Raw genomic sequence first — 26285 nt, 5'->3', positions numbered from 1 at the left:
AGATGCAGAAGCCTGCTGTTCTTTTCCGTAAAAGGCTTGGCAGGTGTAAACAAGGAGCCACCCTGCAGTCTGGATAAATGTCTCCTGGTTACGGCTGCCCAGCTCAACGAAGCTTCAGAGGTCAAAAGCCACTTTGGCACTCAGCATGGCCACCCTGAGCCTCGAGTCCAGATTCCTGCTTGGATAAGATCAGGTTGCTGGCTTCAGCAGCAAAATAGAGCACAGTAACATGGAAAAAAACATAGGATACACTTAAGTTGTATCAAAACGCTCAGCAAGTCTTTCGACAAAGATATACTTGACGCTCTTATGATGGGGTATGTATTTTGATTCTGGTGAGTTTGAACCAACCCTGTGTGAATGAGCTACAGTTACCTGTAGAGACCTAATAGAAGCCTAATGTGGTGCTCCGTTTCCCTCCCACCATAGGTTATTGCACCCACATTACAAAAGTTTACCATGTTAAATGATCCTGGAATGACTGATAGGGAAAACACTCTTCTGATCTTCAGCCAGTTAGAACCGCATAAAACCATGCTGACTAGGAAATTAAAGTTACACACTGGCACAGAATCCAGTCCATGGAGCTGCTGTGTGTAAGAGGCTTATCACATGATGTTGCAATAGTTAGAATAGATCACCATCAGAAGAGAGCTGATTCTATATTTCAGTTTTTTTAGCCATGCTAGCGGCTATGGGTATGTTTGTCTTTATCGGTCCACTAGTTAGGTCCAGACTAAAATAACTCAACAAAAACTGGATTGATTTACATAACATAGGCTATGAACATGGGTAAAAAGCAGGTTTTTGTTTAGCATACCCAGTTATATATAATTTAATTTTAATGTGTTGTTTGTTGTGATTCAGCATCCTGAAAATCACTATACAAGAATCATAATACTGTTATGACGGACACAGCTGCATATCACACTCGGGTAGTAATAGTTATCAGAAAGGATTGAACCAACCAAAGACAATAAGAATGGCGGTGGTACAGACGTACTCCACGCAGTTGGCCCTGGCAACAGACAGGAGTCAACTTGTTGTGGTCCTAGCCTGAAAGTAGGAAATTGAGCAAAATACACTTTGTGTGTTAAATTGAACTGAATTATTAATATAGAATCCAAATATGAAACATGTTGCTAACTCAAAGGACACTGAAAATGATTGGCAAATTTTATGAGTCTACTATTTCAGTGAGACATTACAAGGTCATAAATCATGGTACAAGGAAACATTAAATCTTACCAGTGTTGAAGTGTAGAGCCTAAAACATCAATTTAATATGGGAAATGCAGCTTTCCATTATGCTTACATTAGTGTGTAAGCTTTGATGGTGCAGATTTATTTAAAGGCACAAAGGTTTTCCCATCAACTACTCTGGGGGTTTGTTGGGACCTCATGAAGGAAACATTCAAGCTAAATACACAAAAAGATCAATCCAATCCAGAACTGTGCACCTGTTAGGATCTGCCAAATTCAGAGTGTGCATCAAATTAGTCTCCTGTCAGGGAAAAAATTATCATAAAGAATAGACCGATTGTTATTTGCAACTGTTCTGAAGTCTACAAACCATGCTTATCAATGTTTAACTCTCCAAATGATTGCCAAATGCTGTCCATGAAATGACAAATAAAAACAGAAGTCGTCATCTCAAGAGCTTTAATCATACATAGAAATTTAGTTCAACAGTACCATTCACTTAGAATGTTTTAGCAGTATGTATATTTAGTGTAAAGAGCATTGTTTTTTTCCTTTTTCTGATGAGGAATATCCACAAGGATGATAGAAGCTTTCAGAAATACACCAGAGAGAAAGAGAGAAGAGCAAAGAAGAGACTGAGTACATGACTAAGTTTAACACCTCAGACTACATTTTCAAACACCTCAAAAGGCGAGACTTTCTGTGGTTTATGTACCAGTGTCCATCCTACTTGATGCTTTTTTCCTTTTAATTTTAGCTGAAGAGCAGCAGAGCCTTGAATGCTTTCAGAATCTAAAATAACTGTGGCTCGAGCTTGGTTTGATCAATGCCGTATAACGGAGAAACTCCAAGCAGTCTTCTATGATACTTCTTGTTGATCTAATCAAAGCTGTGTTAAGCTTGGGGTGGGGGTGACTTGCTGACAGTGCTACAGAGACTAAAGAGGGCGAGGTGAGCCGGAGTGAAGTACTTTACTGCAATCAATTGTCGTATTATAGGCATGAAAAGAATCAAACACATCCATCTATCAGTCCAGTTCTCTAGCCATACATCCATCCACTGATCCAAACATCCAACCTATCGGAAAACACCACCATGAAACATACTTTATGTGCTGTTTGTGCTATCTTAGAAGCGCCACAACATCAATTCCAACCAGCTAAGTCCCAAGCAAAGAAAAAACAAAACATCATGTACAAGACAAAAGGTGGAACAGATAATTGGCCTACAAATCTCACAAGCGATTTTATTTTTCAGTCCATCTATTCCTTTTAAGGGTAGTTAAGTAACGCCACGTGTGGATTTGGTAGCCGGCTAGCTTCACTGAGGGTGAGCCGCCCTCTTGTTTCTTTCCCCTCGAAAACTTTTTAACTTTTTCTTTTGTGGAGTTGTTAAAGAGTAGGAAACTTGAGTTCCAGAGCTGGTAATGATGGAAGCTGCTGTTGCGGTAGCGTCGTGGCATTCAGTGGGCGCGCTCACGCGCAAAGACAAAAACTGTGTTGCGTTAAGGCTGGGAGGGAGGCTGCTGTGCTGCGTGCTGCGACATAGCTGCCGGGGAGGACATGGACTGGACCATGGGCTGAGCTGGTGGGGGTAGCGGAGGCTGAGCCTGCTGGGCCCCTGAGTGCGTGTTAGGGGAGGGTGGGGGCGTTGGACGTTTGAATTTGTCGGGGCTGGTGCTTCTTCTTGGTGAGGGCCTCTGTTTGAGAAAGAGAGAGAGAGAGAGAAAAATAAGTAAGTATGCCTTAACTTATATAACAACTACGGCAGCATTTTAAGCAGTTTGTGGCCGACTGAAGCGTAATTTATGCTTCTGCTTAGAATCTATGCCGTCGTTACATACGTAGAGACACGGACCTATGCCGGACCCTATGCCGTAGCCTGACGAGAACCTCTTGAAAAATGTACACATCGCGGCGACACACGTCATGTCTTGGCAGCGTTGCATTTCCCTCTACTCATTTCCTGGTTCTCTTTCTCCATAAACAACATGAAATCAAGGAGAGGGTTAACTTTTCCTGCTACAGATTTCCCACCGTGGTCAGAAAGAACAGGGGAGACACTTTGTTACTCTCACTATGACTCGAGTCGCTACTCACTCCGAAGCTAATCGCCGTCACTCTCTCACTTCTCCCTCGCTCTACCACACATTCCCCCCACACACACACCAACGCACAAGTATAAACTTCAGGCCACTTACGTAGGCTACGGCGAAAGCTCTGCGTGGAGCCTCTGCAGAACCATAAATCACGCTTGAGATGTTTGAGAAAGTCAGTCCAACCAACATCATGCGAAGATATTCTCATATGGGTTTTTAGTTTGTTTTTTTTTAGGCGGATACAACAGGAAGATATGTATGAATAACAGAGTGTAAAAAAGAGAGGCAGTTGTAGCAGTTAGTTTTTGTTCAACAGTGTTTCCAGGGTTACAAACCAGTGAAGGAAAATGAGAGTATGAGTGGTAAGGTTACTCGTCTCAGTCATGGTTACCCCACTGAGCTATTGGTCATGACCTAAAAACCGCAATTCCAGACAGAGGAATGGAAAGAAAAAAGAAAAAAAGGGGTTTAGAGAAAAAAAAAAAATCTGTCTGGAGGTTCTGATCTCCCAGATAAAGTTATTTCCTTGTTAAAACTCCTGGGTGGGCTGAGCACTGATGAGAGATGTGGACATTACCATCCACAAGCATCAAGAGAAAATGAATGGATGTAAAATACCAAAGAGGGAGGAAAAAAAGAGATTACAACAAGCGCACGGAACAGTGGGAAAAAGGTTCAAGTATGGAAGGAATAGGCTGCATTGAAAGGGATTAAAGCATTAAAAGCATGAAACAGAATTATTCCTTAAGTGAATACATTCTTTCAGCTGCCTGTACACAAATATACCGTCATGTATGTGAACTTTAACCATATGAATGCTGCTACTGCAGGGTAGTTTGGTCAAAAGTTACAAACTTCTGTAAAAGGGTGCTGACCAAACTAAAGCAGCCAGCTAAATGTGGCGTGACCGTAAACCAGTTCATAATAAGTCATGTATCTTGATGTAATGCAAAGTAATCATGTAAAAGATTTGAATGTGTAAGATTAAATTCCCATAGAGGAAGGCAGATTTTTATTTTTAAAGGCCAGTTATTTCATGGATCCAGGATACTATGCATCCTGATAAAGTTTCCTTGGCCTTTGGAATTAAAATAGCCCCACATCATCACATACCCTTCACCATACCTAGAGATTGGCATGGTTTTATTTCAGTTAGCCTAATAACTGGCCTTTAAAAATAAAAATCTGCCTTCCTCTATGGGAATTTAACATAGGGGTATGTATAATTATGGCCCCTGTATTTTAAGGAAGAACATTTATTTATTTACAATACATTATTAATTCACAAAAAAATTGGTGTCCTTAAAAGGTCAGATTTTTCCTCATAGTCAACTTGACCATGACTATCTATATATATATATATATATATATATATATATATATATATATATATATATATATATATATATATATATATATATATATATATATATATAAAAAGAGCTCCACAAGTTGTACTTGTAGAAAACTGAAACATACACTTAGCATATGGTTAATGACGTAGTCAGAGGTGTCAGTTTCAATCATGACTCAGGACACAGCGTTTTTATAACGCTGGAGTAATGGTACAGCAGGTGCAGAAGAGCTGTGCCATAGAGGATTCTACTACTAAGTATATGAACTACAAACCTATCCAATACAACTGATACATCAACCGTATACTGCAGACAATAAATGGGGCTGTCAATATGAATGCAGTGAGTTAACACACATTCCTTTTAACTAAGGCTGGGTTTTTCTATTTTTTAATTCTCCAATTAAAATCAATCTTTGTTGAGTGATCTGCTATTGATTAATAAAATATCGATATTTTAATATACGTCTTTTCAATGACTGATGGTAGTCCTGTTAGGTAAAAAGTGATTTAAACAAACTTTTGGGGGTTAATGTAAACATTAACCTGGTGCATTATAAAAACATATATATTTGAGTGTTACCTCTTGCTTGTACAATTTACAGCAGAAGTTTTCTGAGAAAAGTCTTTTATATCCAAGCTAAATTGCTATTGTAACTGAAATTTTCCTAATCTAATTGATATTGAATCTGGAATGTAATCGAATCGAGACCTTATAAATCTAATCAGGAAATTATTGGCGATACCCAACCCTACTTTTAACGCCACTAATTGTTTTTTCTACGCGCAATTGAAACATTCACGTTCTGTGATTTCTGTGATAGCACCCCCCACACCATTGCACCACCACCAGCCTGCCCAGTGGTAACAAGGCATGACAGAGCTATGTTCTCATTCTGTTTACGCCAAATTCTGACAGGCACCATTTTTCCAGTCTTCAACTGTCCAATTTTGGTGAGCTCGTGCAAACTGCAGCCTCATTTTCATATTTTTAGTGGCGATGAGTGGTACCCGGTGGGGTCTTCTGCTGGTGTAGCCCATCCGCCTCAAGGTTGTGTGTGTTGTGGCTTCACAAATGCTTTGCTGCATACCTCGGTTGTAACGAGTGGTTATTTGAGTCAAAGTTGATCTTCTATCAGCTTGAATCACTCGGCCCATTCTCCTCTGACCTCTAGCATTAACAAGGTGTTTTCGCCCACAGGACTGCAGCATACTGGATGTTTTTCCTTTTTCAGACCATTCTTTGTAAACCCTAGAAATGGTTGTGCATAAAAATTCCAGTAACTGAGCAGATTGTGAAATACTCAGACCAGCCCGTCTGGCACCAACAACCATGCCACGCTCAAAGTGGCTTAGATCACCTTTCTTTCCCATTCTGACATTCAGTTTGGAGTTCAGGAGATTGTCTAGACCTGGACAACACCCCTAAATGCATTGAAGCAGCTGCCATGTGATTGGTTGATTAGACAATTGCATTAACGAGAAATTTAACAGGTGTTCCTAATAATCCTTTAGGTGTGTGTGTGTGTGTGTGTGTGTGTGTGTGTGTGTGTGTGTGTGTGTGTGTGTGTGTGTGTGTGTGTGTGAGTGAGAATCTGAATCAACACGGTGGCTGATCTTCATTTGAGCATGATTTGTGTAGAAGGACACAAATTGCAGGCAAGCTCACTAATGTACAAGCAGTGACCATCCTCCTTGCGAGCAATATTGACCACAATTTTCCACAGTGGATGATCACGTCAACTTGGAAAAACAGTCACTTTGACAGCATTTACTGTTGGAAGAGTGCACCTAGACATTAAAATCCAAACCCACTGCCATCTTCAAAGTCCCTTTTCCTCCACTAAACATATTTTGCGCTTGTGCCTTGAATAATTCTGTTAACATTCAGGATCATTAGTTTAGAAAGCATCTTGAAACCAAATTAATCTTCATGAGATTATTAGTTGAGATTCTTTCATAAAACCATCTAAGCTAACAGCAATATATTAAGAAATATTACTAGTAAGACAAAGCAAAACATGAATGAGATAGTCAGCACACACAAACTTTAAGTCATGCTGACTGATACAACCTTATTTGACACACCGTTGATGTATGTTGTCAGTCAAAACTCAAACTAAAAACACATTGGTTGGCTAGGAGAGAGGCTTTAACCGCCAATGAGCCTGGTCTAAAATCTTAATAAAAATATAAAAGTTAACTAGAACTGCAAGCAGTTATGACGGGGCCCAAGCCACCCACGCCAGTCGCCCCCGACGCCCGGGGGAGCGCGCGAAAGCGGAACCCGAAGCCGGGCGGAGGGGAGGCGAACGTCGCTAAACGTCGAGAGGCGCGAGCCGCGACGTCTGCGGTGCGTCGCCGTCGCAAAAGTAGCGGTCGACTGTTCACCTCCACGCGTGTACGGACCGCCTTTAAGAATTCTCTACAACAAACAAACTTCTTAACCCCCCTGACCGCGGGACACAGCTGAGAGAAATGAGAGAGTGACCGAGAGGGTGGAGGGGGGAGGCAGGCGTGGTGGTTGAAGGAGCGGGGGAGGCGGTCAAGTTGTTGTAAACGACGTCACAGGCGCCGATTTATGTTTTCCTCCGTGGGTGCTTCGTGGGAAATTAAGCATCGATGCCACCGACGTAACCGATCACGCTACGACGGACGCTCCACTTAGCACCAACTGCAATGTTTAATTGCACGGTATCGCCGCCTACGAATGGTGTAGATTTTGGATTGAAAAAGTGAGAGAAAAGAGTTGCATTTGTCCACTGTGAAGGTTGTAGAAACTTTGTCAGGTGGGTTAAGATGTTTGTTTTATTGTAAAAAACCAAAGGAGCACGCAAAAGTAAAAACTAAAACCTAACGGTAAGAGGCAAACGTCAGTAAATATTGAGAAGTGTGAGCTGCAAGGTCTGTGGTACATTTCCATTGCAAATATCCCATTACAATTGAGTAAAAGGGCCAAAACATGTATACGTTGATTATAGCGCCCCCTAATGGCCGATCTTCGCCAAATTTGGTAATGAGCCTCGGAGCCGCATGCCGAACGAGCACCACAAGTTTCGTGTTGATTGCATGTACTGTGGCAGAGATATTGCAATTGCAAATTCCCCATTCAAATGCATTGAGTTATTGGCCAACACAAATAAAGGTTGCTTATAGCGCCCCCTGAAGGCCGATCTTCGCCAAATTTGGTACAGAGCATCAGAGTGGCATCTTGAACAATGACATTAAGTTTCTTGCTTATAACATTTAATTTGGCCGAGATATGATATGATACGTGTGCGGTAGCTAGCTATGCAAATTTGTTTGGTCGTCAAATGCGCATACTTTAACGTAGCAAAATTCCTTGGGTAACTTTTGGTCAGGTCCATCTGTAGATGCTACCTACCAGGTTTCGAGCTGATCCGTCGCACGGCCTAGGACGAGTTCGTAAAAGTTGGTTTTGCACATTGCGCGATTTTGCGAAAAAGATTTTAAGCAAAAATGGGCGTGGCCTATATCATGTGATTCAGCTTGATTCAAGGAACAAGTGGATGTATGGTTTTCTAATGTGCGATGTGTAATGTGGGAGATAAAGGCAAAAAACCATTATAGCGCCACCTAGTGGTCCACATGTGTAATGTTTGGTAGGTGTGGTCCATGACCCATTGTCTATCTACCCTGTAAATTTAAAGTTGTTCACATTAGTGTAAGTGGTGAATCTAGACTTGGGTCCCATAGGCCACGCCCACTTTGACCCCTCAGTACCCCACTCTAGACATTGCCTCAGAAGTGTCCCTAGATGGTGCCCATCAAATTTTGTAAAAATCAGATGAGCCGTTCATGAGATATAAACTTTTTGTACTTGTAGCGCCCCCTAGTGACCAATCTTTGTAAAACGTGTGGGGCACCTCCAGAGGGTCATGGCAAACAAGAATCTAAAGTTTGGCGTTGATAGCCTTAATTTTGGCTGAGATATGGCAAAGTTGGTGTTTTCATAGTTAGCTACGCAAATTTGTTCGTGCGTAATATGCGCAATTTTTATCCTATAAAAATTCTTTTTATTAACATTTTGTCAGGTCGGTCTGGAGATGCTACGGTCCAAGTTTCGTGCAGATCGGTCGCGCGGTCTAGGAAGAGTTCGAAAAAGTAGGTTTTTGATAAATCGCGATTTTTCCCTCATAAAAGTCTAGGCGGAAATGGGCGTGGCCTATATCACGTGATTCAGTTGGATCCAGGGAACACGTGGATATATGGTTTTTAAATGTGAGGTGTACGGTGTGGGAGTTATAGGGCCAAATGCGTTTTTTCTGCTATAGCGCCACCTAGTGGTGGAAGTGGGTGTATTTTTGTGCCTGAGGTCCTTGCGGTGATTCAGACCATTCCTGAAAATGGCAACCCACCACCATGTACGGTTTAGGCTGTAGTCGGAGTTTTAGGCGGAGAAGAATAATAATGAAGAGGAAAAATCAGTAGAAAAACAATAGGGTTCTACAGCCCTGCTGTATGAACGGCATAGCTTTGCTATTGCCCGTTCTTACAGACTCGGGCTTGGACCCCTAATAAAGAAATATGTTTAACATAAATAAGGTGTGTTGATTCAGATAGTGCTGTTTTATTAAAAAACATAATGCACATTGGACCAGACCTTTGGACATGTATGGACCTATGATATGTTGTCCTAGTATAAATATAAGAGTGGGCTATTTTGTGTGATGGCCAAGCATGTTTAAGATCTGCAAATGTTTACACCCATATTTGTTGAACAGTGTAGGACTTGTAAGCCTTTTTTAGCCAGTTAACCTCATAGTCATAGTTTCTTTTCAAATCAAATGTGCTAAGTACAGTAATAAAACTGTCACAATACTGACAGACTGAACAGTATTAGCAACAAAACTGGCCTTGACATTCAAACTAATAGGCACAATATAACAAAAGAAAAGGCAGTGCATATGGTGTTCTGGTGGAATGTTCTCATTTATTGTTGAACATCAACACTGTGTACCAAGTTTGAGGCCATTTTGACAAACATTAACATAACCAACCAAAAGTGTAACATCTCTCTCAGTAAATGTAGTGCAAATATCATACTGACACGGTGAAAAAGGTTCCTTCCTTAATGTGCCTGTGGTAATGATTAAAATCTAACTTCTTGTCATTAAATGTTTGTATCATTTCTATTTACTTGGAAAGCATTTTGCTTTACAGCCCTAGTAAAATGAAAGCAATTTTACAATATATTTTGTTTTCTACTATTCTTGTTGATTTCTTACCTGTTTTTTCAAATTTAAAACACTCACAATTTGGGTGGATGTTACTTACCGCTACAGCGTGAGAGGAGCTTCCGTGGACGTGCAGGGCGGGGGTGTTGTAGTGGGAAATTGCAGCTCTAGACAGTGTAGCTGGAGGAGTGAAGCCAACTGTGTGGCTGCCATATGAGAGACCTGTGAGAGAGACGGGAAGACAGACATAAAGAGGAAGTTGCACATACTGGATTAACTTTTGTTCCCAGTCATTGTATTTAACTATAAGTTCAACTCTGGTTGTTGAAACTAAAGTACTGCTATTTCTCTACTTAACATCTGTTCCAGGATAACTTAGACCTAGAATGACAGAACACAAAAAACAGCAGTGCTCTGGCACCTGAGGTCTGTCTTATCTTTGGGCAAATATTTAGGCTGTAATCTGATATCCCGCTGAATCACACCAAACATGGTTCAGGAATGACTCGAATTTCCTCTGCATTAGGACTCTAATATTCAAAGACATCTAGGACGTAGCCTAAATACTAGTACAGTATGGGAGATTGGGGTTTTGGTTTACCAAAAATGCCTTTCAATAGCAGAAATGTATACATTTTTATGTGCTTTTCCCTTATTACGTTTTTGTGTGGTGTATTTTTCCTACAATTTACTTATGCTCTCTCACACACGCTCAGTCACTCAATCATAACTAGGGTTGGGTATCGTTTTTTTTTTTTCCCGATACTGGTGCTAAAGCGGTATTTTTAAACGGTATTTTTAAACGGTGCCGGTGCCTAAACCGATACTTTTTAAGAAAGTTAAAAAAAAAAGAAGAAAAAAAAGAAGGGTACTAAACAACAGTCGGCAACATTTAAGAACTACATGTTTATTACTACGGCCATATGGTAAAAATTAAATTATTTAATAGTAATGTAATAACTATAACTTATAATAAACAATAACTTATTTCACCAGTAAATTGCTGTTGAATGACAAAAACAACCACCAGATGGGAAAAGGGTATTTTACAATAACTTTGAATGCACCGCGAGGCTGTTGGTTACCAGTTTCAATGAACGCACCGTCTGTGTTTTTCCGACGTCGGCATCTGCTGCGCTGCAGAGCAGACTGTTGCGTCCCGGTGTTGAAATACAGTCAGACTTTACACTGTTTAACGTTAGCGGTCAGCATTTTAACCGTGTTTAATCCAGCTGCTAGCTAAAGGTAGGCTAACGTTACCTGCTGTTGAGTGTAGTGTAAAGTCAGGCACCGAAATAAGGCACAGAAATTTTCGTTCTTATTTGGTCTCGTTACTACCGTTTAGGTCGGAACCGGTGCCCTATTAGCACCGCGTTTCGGTACCCAACCCTAATCATAACCCACTTTTGTTGCCAACTTCAAACAACTCATTAACTGTAGTGATATAAACACCAGGAGTACAACTGTTTCTTGTAAATCCTTTTTCAAGGAATTTCTTCTTGTCCAATAATTCAGCAGCTGACTCCAGTTAAATACTGAATTGTTACACACAATCACTTACCGTAAATCTTTTTCAGAAAAATGAATTTGGTAGGCAAGCATTTCTTATGCAAGCATGATGACATTTTATGATCCACCTGATCTCCACAGAAACAAGGGCTGCAGATGCTCTCAGGTGTATTGCGGAAGAGAGCAAGAAGTGGATTTGATTGAACAGAGAATGAGGGCAATCATTTTTATTTATTTATGGTTTCACTGACCTTTAAAAGACTTCAACTTATCAATTGTTGTTTGTTCCAGATTTGAAACTAGATATGATGGATGGCAATGTCAAGCTTTCTTTTTCTGGTAACAGGTCATATCAATTGATACCAAAGGTCCTTTATATTGTTATATTGGCCATTCTCTTTGATGCAATATAACTTCTTCACTGCTGTATTTCCTGTACAGTGGCCATCTTCAATGTACCTACCAGGAGATATGGGTCGGCTGGAGCTGGGGGAGGGAGTGTAGGGGATCGGGCTGGACACAGTCCTTGCTCGCAAGCCCTGTGCAGACATCTCGTTGAAGTACCTGAGAGGATGACATGACCAGTTCATGAAAATTCAGTAGGTTTTTTTAGTCCAAAAAAGCAATCTTACTTAATCATACTTTCAAGGAGCTTGAAAGGCAAAGTGAAACGCTCCTTTATAGCTACTTAAAGGGGTGATAGAATGCAAAAACGAGTTTACCTTGTCATATTTGAATTACGACAGTTCGGTGGGTAAAATAGGCATACATAGTACCTCAAAGTCCCATTGACATGCCTTTCCTATGCAAATCTCACAATTTGAAACTGCTGCTGAAAACGGGTGAATCTCAACAAAGCTCATAGTTGACGTCAACTCGGTGGCTCTACTCTATTTGGCTCTAGTCTCTACCTTTGTCACGCCCCAAAATTTACATAGGCTACACCACTGACCTGAGATCAGCTAGTCTTCTGAATAGGTCGCGCAGAAATTTTATACATTGTTTGTCTGCTATTTCTTTACTAAATTTATAATAAAAGAGACTTTATGCGAGAAATCAACTATGTAAAGCTCAAATATGAAATTGATGGCTAACTGTAAATTTGGTTAGATGGTGTCGGACTTCAGGAGCTCCATACAGGCCACGGTCTGCCAGCATTTAGTAGTCCAGTAACCCAGAAACGGTGACATTGCCCTGGGTATGGAGCGCCACGGGCTGCCGCTGTCTCGTCAGACTGTGTGGAGCTCCTGAAGTCACGCCATTTACTAAGTCTCTCTCTCTCTCTTTTTTTTAATAGTCTGACCAATCGTGTGTCCCATCCTCTACCTCTCATCATCCATCTCCAGACTGGATTCACTCTCTGACAGTTGTCTGCACAGGGCCTCCCTGCGCTCCATTTCTCTCTGAAGCTTTCTCTGCAGCCGGATGTTCTCCTCCCGCATGTGTCGCTCCTCCTCTATGTACTGGGCACGCTTCTCTGTGTCTGGGAGGGGACACACAGAACAAATGACATCAGCTGAGATATCGTCAAGATCACATTCGGCCACTGTATATCAATATGAACAACTACTGCATTAATGCGTAGCATGTTAAAATTGTTGCATTTGTGAGGAAACCCAAATAAAAGGCTTATGTCTAAAAACTGTGCACATATTATATAATCCCCATCAAAGACCATTTCTTTTCAAAATTCTGTTTCAAAAAATAAAATGAAAGGGTCAATGCCAATCCCTACAAACCCAGTGGATCAAAAGGTAAGCAACGTCCTATTTTGTTTTAGAAGCTATACTGTCTTGCTACTTGACTCATCTTCTCAGAACATGTTAAAGGTTGGACTGATAGCTCCCTCTAGTGGCAAAAACAAAGCATAGACAGAATAATGCTGAGAGACACCAGACATGTGTTCAGAGTAATCGCTATTAAGTAATTTCTCTACGATATGATCAAGCTGAATCAACACTTCTCACTGTCTGAACAACACACAAGTGTTATTAACTTTAACAAAATAGAGATTGTTGCTGTGCTGTTGTACTGTAAGACGCTTCTGCTATTTTGTTCACGCCCTATGTGCTTTAGTAGAACACATAAAACTTTGCAATATGCAAACAGTTGATAATGCAGCGACCCTAACTAAATCAGAGTGCAGGTGGGAGTTCATTAAAGCAGGTGGGACTAAGATAAGTGACATGTTCGTGAAGAGAGATACTGGGAGGAGACAGTTTGGTGTTATCTATGTGTGTAGAAGTACACCGAGTTACAGGCTTTCAGAGACCAAATCAAACAACACTGCATTACATTTTTATCAAGTTATGAAAATAAGTATTAATAAAAGACAAGCTGGATGCATATTTGTCTGTTAAAATTAGCCATATCTGCCTGATCTACTATAACAACAAAATGTCTACCATATCATTTCATTGCAATGTCACAAGCAACAATATAAAAAAAACAGAATCCAATACTGATTACTTAAATCACTGGAATTGTGTTACCGGTTTTTATAAAAATGTATTAAATAACTTCATGGCAGATTGTTTCTATTTTAAATTGTATGAAAATCTTATCAGCATATGCAAGATAAAATAACGTTGTGACCGTTTTGACAATTCCTTCCTGGTGCATTAGTTTTCAAAACACCCAGGTATCGTAGGTTAGAGAAAGAGTCTCTTACCAAATAACATTTTTCATTAACTGACTACACTGTCAGATAAAAAAAAATATGACAAAGTACAAGTATGCGGATATGTCATAAGCATATCGTGAATGTGGTTGTTTTATGCATTTAAAAAAAAGGTAGCTCTTACAAAAGTCTCAGATGTTAGAGTGCCCTTCAATGCACAAGATCAGATTTTACAAAAGTCCTCAAAAGGCATCCTCGAACGCACCAAGGACACTTCTTAAAACGATACCCGCTTGTTTTTCCATGCAGTATTAATGTATGTAATATATATGGTACACGCTAGAGTTGGTATGGCACATTATCTGTGTCTCAATAGGTCACAACTTTCTACGGATGGACTGGATGACTAGCTTGCTATGTCATTAACAGTCCATCCTCATGTTGCATACTCAATAGATGGGCTTTTAACCAAAAAAAATCAAACAAAATAAACCCCCTCTGGCCCATCTCAGATGTTCAAATATGCTTTCAAGAAGAAGAAATGGGGGAAATGAGGCTTCTTAACCACTGTGCAGTTCTACTATATCCCCTAAGTATCACCAGGTGTAATGTGACCAGTAAACCACAAGGAGTTAGGAGGATGTCAACTGTGTCAGACAAGGCCAGAAAGTATCCGGTTCTTTCTGGTCTACTGGAGAGAGAAAAAAACATGCCTGGTTGTAGGATGAAATTCGACCCTCATAGCTTATCAGAGGACCAGTTTTACCAATCACATCCTCAATCAACACCTGAGGGCATCTGCCCCCTCAGAGCCCACACTCCCTTGGATCATGAGACAAGTTGGGAGGCCACTTACGCTGCAGCTCAGTGGTGCGCAGGCTTTTCTTAAGCCTCTCCACCTCGTTCTTCAGGAAACGGATATGCCGCATCATGTTCTCTGGTGAGTCTATCTCCATGGAAACGTCTCTTGGGGATGGAGGAGCTGATACGGGCTGGTCCAACTTCTCCTGAAGGATTCTAGTTTACAAAACAAAGAAAACACACAGTGATTAAATTCATCAACAGAAATGATGGGCATGATGAGAAGCTTTTTATGATCCCCTAGCTTTTACATAAGACTTGATAAAAGCCTATTGGCTGAATATTAGACAATTTACTTAATTCTCTACAATGAAAAATCTTTTCAACCTTTCCTCATTTGATGCATTTTTGGATTTAATTTAGCTCTGATTTTAAATGACTGACAAATAAATATAATTCAGCCTATTAAAATGAACACTTCTAAAAACATTACCCTGAAAATGTGTAATCTAAAAATTAAGACAGCTACTGTTGGTTGCAACGCAGCAATGCAGGCAGGCATTTTGTATGTGCCTGTGAATGTGTGTGCATCTGTCAGACAGAAAAGGGGCAAACAATATGGTGTATACTTAAACAAAAGAAAAATTATTCGGTTTATGTTTTCCCCATTTAAAAAAAAATGAGGCAATATTAAATGTAACTACATTTTATGTTACAAACAAATCAAAGCACACAAAATAAGCAATACATATCAAAATCCTAGTATTAAAACCTGTTAAATGTGCAGTGATGGTACATTTAACAGGGTTAAGAATTGTTAAGAAGTGTAATGTCAGTAGTTTTACACATAGACGTCACAGCCAACCCATCAGGTTTCATACTTATAACCAGTTCTTAAACTATTAGCTAATTTTAAGATCAACAGATGATCCACTGATGAAAGCCACAAGATGTTGCGGAAAACAAGCTATGACTCCAGGGCCGCAAGAGGCAGATTCTAAAATGGCCATTGTCTTTAGATACTGAAATGACATAATATGATCACTCCACACCTTTTCTCAGCCTCCAGTTTGTCCATGCGTTTCCACAGTCTGTTGACCAGGGCTTCTTGTTCCTGCTCTAATGTGTTCTCAAGGTCGATCTTCTCCCGCCTCAACTAGAGAATAAAAGGAAGAGTGGAGAGGGACGTTCAGAGATAGAAAAACCTTGACGTTGAAAATTTTCAAAGGACTGCACACAAATACACTGTACTGCAAAACCCAAGGTCTCTGACCAGACAAGCTTCTCTTTCACAGAGCTACAGTCTTTATGTCGGCTTGTGAATGGGCCACAGTGAAAGAAAAAAGTAAATGCAGAATAGACTAGAGACAGTAAGATGTCTTAATTGCCAACTGATTCAAAAAAAAAAAGAAAAAAAAAAAAAAAGACCCTAAAGCTCAAATAAGCTGCTTATTGGTGTTTTTTTGTGGTGAAGTTAAGCCACATTTTTGGTAAACATTCATTTGATTACACCTACAGCATTACACAAGCATCACTCTGACATGTATGCAGTTCATTCATGAGTGAACAGCAACAATGACTGCATGCATGCACATCTCTAGAAAAATCCTGTCATCTGAGCGTAGAAACATTATGCAGTGGCTTCGGCACACACAGGTTCGACTCTCAGCCACAGACTAAAATGTTCTAACCAGCTAACAAATTTAGTGGGGAGAATTAAGGATGGTGAAATGTTGGCACCTCAAACTACAACAACTGGACACACAAGTTCAGGGATATGCTGTTCTACACTGGATGCTGAAATCTTCTTGCTCTACCGAGATAAGCATACCTGTTCCAGGGTTAGCTGCTTTGAGATGGTTTCATTCTCCATCTTTTTTATCTTTTTCATAAGCTTGTTAACCTGGAACTCCTGCTCCTGCTCCAAGTGCTGCTCCAACTCTGCCTTCTCGTGCTGGAGCTAGGATGGAAAAGGGGAAGACATTGGATGGACAGAGGAAAAGAAGAGGAGGTGGATGAGTCAGATTAGAAAGAAGGGAGAGGGGAAAGAGCACAAGAAGAGACTCATGGTGAGTCACATAAAAACTATTCAATGACCACAGTGAACAAACACACTGGTATCAGATCATCACATTTAGCTTACACATTGAGAGTATAACAAAACAGGAAGCCAATGTAACAATTTTACCAGATTCATGGTTAAAATTCCCTGAGAAATAAACAGCATAAAATAATGATTTGGCAACCAAAGTAACCGCCTTTGGCAGCTCACCAAAACAAAGAAAGGGTGCGGCTCAGCACTGATTCAAAATGGGGCGGCTATGTGATGAATTATATAAGCGATTACTCATTACAGGGAAAGGGATGCAAATTCATAGGAAAAGACTGGAGAGGGAAAAATAACAATTTCCATTATGCACGAGAGCTATGTAGAATCATGGCTGAAAGAACAGGCCACCAAGTTTTGCCATACCCAGTGCAGACATTTTTCTTTGAATTAACACACTAACAATTTTAGGAATTGTTGCGATGTGCCTCCCTTTAGCCAAAACAACCACAACTGTATAACAGGCCTCCACCCCACTGTTCTGTGTGGTAAGTGGCAACTATGCCAGAGACCTTTTGAAAATATATCTGTTCTTTTTTAGCCTTTGGACACCTTGCAGAGAGCATTTATTCCCGCTTGGGTTCTTTTGTTCTTCATGCAGACGCAGTTTGTACATAATGGGAACTATGTGAGGGTTTTCCCTTCATTATGGCATCTATCTTTTTTATCAGCTTCCTCTCTAATAAGACAAACCTGTATTGGCACATATCAGAAGAGGTGACGCAAATTACACTGTACATCAAATTATCAGTGTATAGGGCATAGAGTGTGCTGAAAGGTTTGCATCAATTTAAATACCTGCTGAGGCACTTGCATCATTTGGCTACTTTAGACGATGAAAGTAAAAAGTCAATCATCAAAAGTAATGGTGGGAAAACGCAGGTCAGACTGAATTGTTTACAAAAGTGCTTCTGCACTGGTGCATTTACACATCCAGTAAAATAAATGACCACATTTGCTCAATCATAACAAGAATATAAACACATAGTATACTATAGGCCATTTGTCAGCACCAAGTCTACAGGTAGAGACAGACACAAGTCTGTTTCATGTTAAGTGAGAAGGCAAGATAACAAAAGCCCAAATGAGTCCATCTGTATGACTTTAAGCAGGGGCTGTTGAGGCGTTTGCAGGTTTTAATTCCAGACTCCCACTTCGTTACACATCAACAAACCATTAGTCAGCCTACAGCTAGCCATTGAAAGTGTGAGAGCATGTGTGTGTGATGTGCGCTCTGCAGTTGGGAAAATAAGAGGTGGAAAACAGACTGAACCAAATAGCCGACAGACGGGAGGAGAGTAATTGGAGAGTCATTTAGAGAAGCTAGCAGCCGTAGTGAAGTCATCTTGAACCTTTCCAGGCTTCGGGCAAGTACCAATTGATTGATAATGCAATAGCTGCTGCACACTCATACATGAGGTTGTGTGCATAAACACCCACCCAGCAAGCTCAACCTTTGCATAATTGAGCATTAAGAAACCATATCTGTACCTTAGTGATATTTGAATGATTGTCATCAAAAAGGGGGAAAGTAAAAGTTCAAACTGATGTTAGGCAATTGTCCATGGTTCCTAGTTTATACAACTCCAACCAGAAAGTTAAAAATGAATATTTTCCTATATTGTTACCATCACTCACTTGCATGAGTTTCCTTGACAGTTCATTGGTGAGAAATTCCTCCTCCTTCTCATAGTTGACCGCCAAGGTCTCCTTCTCCTTTTGGAGGGCCTGGATCTTCTTGAATAAGGTGTTGCTGATAAATTCTTCCTCCTGCTCCGCTCTTGCTTGCTGCAGGAGAGAAATAAATAAGAGACAGTGGCATGGGCAAACATTAGTGAAGTAGACTCTTAGATCTGGCACATCAAACTGTTGGATTTTTACATTTTACCCTGATTAAATTGACCAGCGACCAGGCGTACTGCAAACACACACACACCAATCGAACAAAATTTGCTGCAGTGAAGTCTGCCAGCCAAAGAGGAAGCTAAATTTCCCCTTTTGACTCAAGATGTATTACAGTAATTCAATTTAATTATAGTGTGAAATTATAACAGAAGTTATCTCAGGACAATTTACAGATAGACAGTAGGTCTAGACCACAATCTATATTTCACAGAGACCCAACAATTCCCCTAAGAGCATGCATTTGGTGCGACAGCGGTTGAGGAAAAACTTTCTTTTAACAGGCAAAAACTTGAACAGAACCTGGCTCTAGGTGGACAGCCATCTGCCTTGACCAGTTAGGGAGAGGGAGGGATGAGAGAGATGCACAGCAACCCCAATAATACCTAACTATAATAACTTTATAAAAAATGTATATATCTATATATATATAGATCGATATATATATATAGATATATATAGATATTGACTAATAATAATTATAGAAGTGTGTATAATGGAATGACATGATGAACTGTGGGAATTAAAGTAACAGTAAAGAACTGACTTATAATAATAATACCAATAGTAGTAGCAGTGGGCGTCGAGCAGAACCACGGCAGCAATTGGTAACTTACAGTGAGGGGAAGAGTGAAACATGGGGGCACTAAGGAAATGTGTTGGGACAGCTACAATGGCTACCATTACAGTGTAAAGGTACCTCTGTCCTTGTTAGCGCCAGTCTCAAATTCTCCATCCTCGCTCTTCACTGACCTCAAAGCTAAATTCTGTATTGCAAGCTAGTAGAATTTGTCAGTTGTTCAAGAACAATGACAGGGACAATAGAAAGCAAAGAGCTAGCTAGTAGAGCCTCACACATTTACAGAGGGTGGACAGGATGCACTGGGGCTGACTTGCCAACATACGAGCCTGGCATTTAGCTAGCTCGCTAAGTTTGGCCTAAAATTACATACTTCCCATCTATCCAACAGATGAATGCATGAAGACATGACGCATCGGTCCATGCCAATGCTGCTGGGCTATTTATTTGTACCCGGTTACCGTATCCTCCTTGGGCATAACGTGGTGACAATGTCTAGCAGAGAGTTATCAGATTAACATTAATAACGTTGAGTAACTTACATCGTGATGTGCCCACCTACGTTTTTACCTTATTTTAATTTGACGTTAACGTTACCCTGTGAGCTAATGTTAGCCAAGATTAGCGACGCAAAAGAAAACAAAGCAAACTAGCTAGCTAGCTGCCCAACCACCTAGCAAACGTTAGCCCGCTGGCTAAATTAGCAACAAACCCAACTAGCTAGCTGATGCTAGTAACGTTAGCGCTAACGTTAGCAAAACACCAGAGTGCAGTGATCAAATGCAGATAACATTTCAATGTGACACGTTACATTTGTTTATATTGACTATTTGTCAGCAGGCAAACAACACTTGTCGTAGCCAACTTACTGACAAATGCAGCATAATAAGTGGATAGCATCTAGCTAGCTAGTTAACGTTACTCACAATAGTGACGCTAGCTTTGCGGAGGTCCCGATTCTCCTCCTGCAGGGCTTTGCACTTGAGTTTGAACGTCTCCAGCTCAATTTTAAGAACTTTATTTTCTTGCTGTAAGGAGGCCAGGCGGTTCGTCAGTTCCTCCAAACGAAACTGTGAAATGACTATGCTCGGTTTTCCAGAATTTGAAGCGGAGGACGACATCGGGGTGGCCGAGCTGCTCCCCGCTCCGTCAGTGTCGCTCTCGCTTGCGCTGTCGGCCATGGCTGTGCGACAGTATGGAGTTGCAGGGAGGAAGACGGCAGCTGCAGCGTTTGAGGAGCGCAGGCAGCAGAATGGTACACCGTGTGACCTTGCTCACGCATGTCGTCATAGCACCACCATCAGGATGTCTCCAGTACAGCACAATGCGTCCTCGCATGAAACTGGAACATTTACTACATATTTATCAACTCCATCCAAGACTGGATTAACCGAGCAAAATGGGAAACTTTGGCCCATACCCTAAAGCACACTTTGAGCTGAATGATAAGAGCCTTAAAGTGTGTATTGTATCATAACCTGTAAAAAAGTGACTGTAAAAAAATATACAGTCTATGGTATTACTTAATACACTTAAGTTTAATCAAAGTACCAGAAAAGAGGGGGTCAATAGGAGTCATTATAATGTTGCTATGACTCCATGGCCACATAAGGAGGATGTGGGAGGATTTGCTATATGATAAATAATCAGTAGGTGGCAGAGCATTTCTCTACTGTGTTTCACATCTAAGAACATTCTACTGCGATCAGTTGGACAGTACCACTATTATTAATATTCTATTAGTAAGAAGTACCACAGTAACAACAAATGTATCCTCTGCATATGGAATATTAACAAATCATACATATGAGAGGCAAGACTTGCTAGAACTATTTTATCATTTATCATGGGGCAGCTGTGGCTCAGGAGGTAGAATGGGTTGTGCACTAATCAGGGTTGGTGGTTCAATCCCTGACTCCTGTCCACATGTCAAAGTGTCTTTGGGCCAGAACCCTACTGTATGTGCTATATCCATTAATTAATGGATTAATCCATTAATTACTTATTCAACAGAAATCTGTAATATGCTCATGGGAAGCATAGAAACAAGCAGGTCTGGAGATTTTAGCTCAAGGGCACTTGAGAAGCACCTTTGGTTGGAGGGCAGTGTCTCTTATAACATCACTTACATAATAACAAATGTTCAAGGACACAAAGACAAGACAGAAACAATTGTATTGCGAAATCAATGCATTTTTATTTTTTTTATTTTTAGGTTGATTTTTTTTAAAGACGTCTGAAACATTTGTGGTGGCATCATTGCTGCTATAGCCTCTAAAAGACCTTGAATAACCAAAGTGCTAGAATAGTTACATTTCAATGGCTTCACTCTGTTAGTAAGAATTGTACATAAAAAAATCTGCTCAGGTGAAAACACATATCAAACAAAATTGACAAAATTGATAGTTCAACCATATCAAAGGATCCTCTACCCCCTGATTGACACAGTAGTATAAGGGGATGTGGTACAGCACCCTACCTGACTTCTTTAACCCCCCCTTCCCAAAAAAAAGTTACATAGGTTTCATGTCCACAGCATAGACATCAGCATACGGAGCCATTGCACCAGTAGAACACCACACTTGAACTACATGGGCATCTAATGAAAACCAATACAAAGATAATTCCTAATGTAATGTAAAGTAAAATTTTTGCCAATGAGCTAGTTAAAACAATTCTATTCGACACTGCATATACAGACTCTCAAGCCTAAAAAGATCACACAGTTTCAGAGTTAAACACAATTTATTTAATGCTTAAATAATTGTTTTTCACCATCCAGTCTTTTGTCATACAATATGCTATTTAGAGCTACAATCAAATAATGTATTTATGTGTCCAAATGTGAGTAGGTTTTAATTTAAGGAAATACATCACCAAAAAATCCAAAATGAAATGCCCGAGTTTTCCTCTAATACCACAGCAGCCATTAGAAAACCAAATTGACACACTGCTAAAATGATTACAAACAGTCTAACAGTGTACAGAGACTCCTACACCTTATAGCCAATACGGACAATACAGTTATAATTTTACAGCGAGCCAGCCTACTAGCATTTACATTCAGATTATTTCGTTCTTGTAGCAGAAGCTGTCCTCCGGTTTTACAGACAAGACATCACACCCTCAAGAAGCCAAAGAACTTTTTTCATCCTCACACATGATCAATGTTTTGATGGTATCCTTTCTCAATTTAAAATATAAAATCGGTGACAAATGTTAGGGCTATATGTGTACACAGATAAAGGGTTTTATTTGTCATTTGAATACAGTGTTTGCAAACTTGTAAAAATTGTACTTAAAATAATGTGAACAGCATGCATCAAAATATGAGTACTCTGAAAGGCTGCTTTTTATAGGATTAGATCCATTCCCACTTTGGGAATTGCTGAAATTTTATTTTCTGGAAATTTCCTCTGTTAAAATCAAAACAGCTTTTTTCATGTACAAACATTATACCTGCTCTAATAATGAATAATACAAGAACCGGTGAAGTTACACTCAAATATTTAAAAGTGGAACTGTTTTAATAAATTCTGAAAGCACTTGAAAAGGTCACTCTCCTCAGTGTGTTCTCAACTAGTAGCTTATCCCCCTTTGTTAAGAATTTTACACATTGTACTTGTATATACAGAAAAAAGCTTTTGTGTTAGTTAAGTTTTAAAAAGGAAGAAAGAAAATCCCAAAACAATTTACATCCTGACAACAATGGGTTCAAGAAAAAACTATAAGGCGAGTGTTAAAGTTGGATCAGAAGTGTTCCATTAGATTTTTGTGTGTGTTATTGTGTCTACTTCATTCTTTCCACCCAACATGTGGATTGAGCTCTTGTGCCATCTTTGGTCACAGTTGCACCTGTGTGGTTGTCAGTGATGGAGTCTTTTATCATTTTCACAACAAACGATGCTCCTTAAAAAAGCTCTCACAACACCAGTGGACCGATGGCACGTATTGTTTCACACAAAAAGAGGAAGCAGAATATTTGTCCACGTGTCCACCACCAGTCAGAAAGTAAGAACCCGCCGATCCTTTCATTGACAGGAAGTGAGTTTTTCATGCTCATGCGTAAGTCAGAAGGGTCGACTCCTCTCACGTGAAAACGGTTGTTTGAAGCAGATAGTTGCAGACTGGACCCTGAAGTCCTCACACTGGAGCTTTCTAGCCCTCTGAACACTTATTCCCAGGAAACATCCAACTTGGTTCCTGTACATCTGCAAGACACATATATATGTATATTGAAATGTAGCAGCTGACAAATGAATAGATTACCAGGATTATGTTTTTTGACAGGAATACTGTTGAATGTCATACATTTCCTAATATCTACAAATGTACATTATATTTAAAGGAAATATTATCTTCATATTATACATATTAAATTCAATTCAAAGCGTAAATAAAAAACATTTTTCTACATGTAAAAACACGTTTTAAAGGACAAACCTTGTGTTTGACATTCCTTTGTGTGACACAATGTTAACAAGACCTGATGGTCCGTGGGTTGTTATGGTGACCTATATGGTTACCATAGAAACTCTTTTCCAGGCTTCACAGTAGTGCAATATTATTTATAAGCCAGTTTTGTACAGATGGAATGATTCACTGCAAACACAACACCAGGGTGAACAGCTGTAGGGATTAACGGTCTGGCCAGTGGGATAACAAACTCTTTTTGGATGCTACAGTGCTGTTGTGTGTTGGGGATTTAGTGAACAAAAACAGACATGGAGGGTATCAGTGGGGCAATATAATGCTGAGGTGCGTAGCGCCCATCAGCCCTGTTCCCTATTCCCTATTCACACACACTCAGTGAACACGGAGGGGAGACATGTAGCCAGGGGATAACCAGGCTCAGACAGGCTCAGAGTCTGTGTGACAGTGAGACATAGCATATATATATCTGGTGAGGGACATTTTGGTTTCTTGCCGAGAGTCAGATGAGAAGATGACTTTTCCCAGTTTTAGGTGAAGTTTCATGCTGTAATATTTTTTTTGGACAAACAAGTTTATCCAACTGCCTAGCACTTCTGAGCAGCATATCCACTGGTTGCCCGGCAACCTCACTTTGACGTCATGTCTCCGGGAAGTGACTGTGCTGTTGTTAATCAAGAAACTGTTTTTACATGACTGTTTGTGTACGAGACATAACTTGTTAATTAGCTGGGCTGGGAGACGTATTTTTTAACTGTGGAGAAATTCAAGCAAGAAGAGGAAAAAAAAGGGCCAAAGAGCTTATTTCCAAAATGTTGAATCATTCATTTTAAGGGGGATAGTACGGAGTGAGTTCGATGAGTACAAGTAAATAGAGCCAGGACCTGAGTATAACAGAGCTGAATGTATTAAAGAAGAGAACTCTCACATTGGGAAATTGTAGTAGTGGAGCATGGCATGAATGCAGCATAAAGAGATTAAGAGGACAATAATGTACAGATACATACTATGCTGATTGTGTTACAGTGAAAGACAGTAAACTGCTGTACCTGGCTGGAAGAGCACAAGCATCCCTATGAATGGAGCTTTTTATCCCCTGATCTTCTGTCATCCTTTCGCCTGCTATTTCTTGACCCTTCTCCTTGCTAGAAAACACAAGCACACACAGAAATATAGTTGAGATGTGGAATTCTTATCTTCTGATTGGAGGAAAAACAACCCAACACACAAACCTGAAACAGAAAATTGACACAAAAGAGAAAGCAAAACTCCACAAAGCAATCTGAAACTAGCAAATGTTAGTAGTAGCTTAATGGTTAGGACTATTATTAGGACCCAAACCACACAGCAACCAGACACCTGGAAGAAGAGAAGTTATATTATTATGGAGGAGGCAGAAGAACCAAAAGAGGCAGATTGTATTTTCACAGCAGAGTCACGGCACTCATTAGTCATACTGTTGACTAATCGGTTAAACATTTTAAAAGACCATTAAAATCACACAACAAAGGGGATGCTGACTATGCTCCTGAGCATAGTCAGCATCCCCTTTGTTATGCAAACACAATAGACACCACACAGTGTCAGAACACAACATGCAAGAATGCACTTAAAATGGCCGCATATATGGGGTTTTGTGTGTGTTTGTGCCCAGAAGAGAGAATGAGGACAGTTATCCCAAAACAGTTTATGCAGTGTTAATCAAAAATTCACCTGCACCACTGGAGGAAAACATGATCAAATATAACTGGTCCTCTTTTTGACTTTATTGTTTGACTTAAAGCTGCACTCAAACAGCAGTGTGATGTAAAATTGAGGACTTCAATGCCTAAAAATCACATGTGGTATCAATAAACACAGCTGTCTTGGAGACAGTATTTCAACCTCTTTAACCCCGATTTCCCTCTTAACATTCCTCTGAAAAAGCTTTAAAGTTAGGAAAAGTATTTTATTCACATGCATGTCACAGTATATTTATTCTGTATCTGCACTTCAGTGAAGCTATATGCAGCTCACAGTAAGTGAAATATTTTTCTTTGTAGCATTTTATATTCATTTTTGTGTTAAGTCAACATGACATATTTCCAATCGGTCTTTTTTGTTACAGCCCCACTTTGTGATTTAGGCTGTTAAATCTTTGTTTTTAATGTTTGTTAACATAACGTAACCTAACGTATTGTCTGGTGCAGCTTTAGGCCTCATGTTTGCATTAGCTGTTAACCTCACACCAATTATGTTCTCCTAACTACTGATCCAGGCATGTCATTTAGATTAGACTTTGAACCGAGTAACACAGTGTAAAGGTCTCTGCGTGCCAACCTCTGACCCGTCTTCCTGCAGAGCGGGACTGTGCTGAAGGTCTTGCTGCCAACTGTCACCTCCTTGGTTTTCTGGTGTGGGAGTAGATATCCGCCGAATAACCTTCCTGATTACCTGCCCGAGGCAGAAGGATGTCGACAAAGGAAGAAAAAACCTGATTTTG

At 40.1% G+C, this 26285-nt stretch overlaps 2 protein-coding genes across 51 annotated transcripts in view; both read right to left on the bottom strand.

The window, feature by feature from the left end:
* Window positions 1-1645: 1645 nt before the first annotated feature.
* Window positions 1646-20665, bottom strand: LOC116055849 (coiled-coil domain-containing protein 6). The gene is made up of 9 exons (XM_031307897.2): window positions 20299-20665; window positions 18529-18678; window positions 16615-16743; window positions 15836-15939; window positions 14839-14999; window positions 12689-12845; window positions 11826-11926; window positions 9954-10075; window positions 1646-2902 (listed from the first exon to the last, which is right to left on the bottom strand). The coding sequence occupies exons 1-9, from the start codon at window positions 20551-20553 to the stop codon at window positions 2708-2710; spliced, it is 1374 nt and encodes a 457-aa protein (XP_031163757.1). The 5' UTR covers window positions 20554-20665; the 3' UTR covers window positions 1646-2707.
* An 884-nt stretch (window positions 20666-21549) lies between these two features.
* Window positions 21550-26285, bottom strand: part of LOC116055816 (ankyrin-3-like) — a 135125-nt gene continuing 130389 nt past the window's right edge. For 47 of the 50 annotated variants that reach the window (XM_035992329.1, XM_035992337.1, XM_035992339.1 and 44 more), the window contains 3 exons: window positions 26130-26236; window positions 24853-24948; window positions 21550-23583 (listed from right to left, as the gene is read on the bottom strand). In XM_035992329.1, coding sequence (XP_035848222.1) covers window positions 23547-23583; window positions 24853-24948; window positions 26130-26236 — 240 coding nt within the window. In that variant the 3' untranslated portion in view covers window positions 21550-23546. Of the gene's footprint in view, window positions 23584-24852; window positions 24949-26122; window positions 26237-26285 lie in introns of all 50 variants that reach the window. The other 3 variants (XM_031307862.2, XM_035992328.1, XM_035992338.1) reach the window with 2 other exon arrangements.

Source organism: Sander lucioperca, chromosome 15 (genome assembly GCF_008315115.2).
Source record: "Sander lucioperca isolate FBNREF2018 chromosome 15, SLUC_FBN_1.2, whole genome shotgun sequence".
NCBI classification, from domain to species: Eukaryota; Metazoa; Chordata; class Actinopteri; order Perciformes; family Percidae; genus Sander; species Sander lucioperca.
The sequence above is the reverse complement of the archived record's forward strand: the minus strand, read 5'-3'. Positions and strand labels throughout refer to the sequence as shown.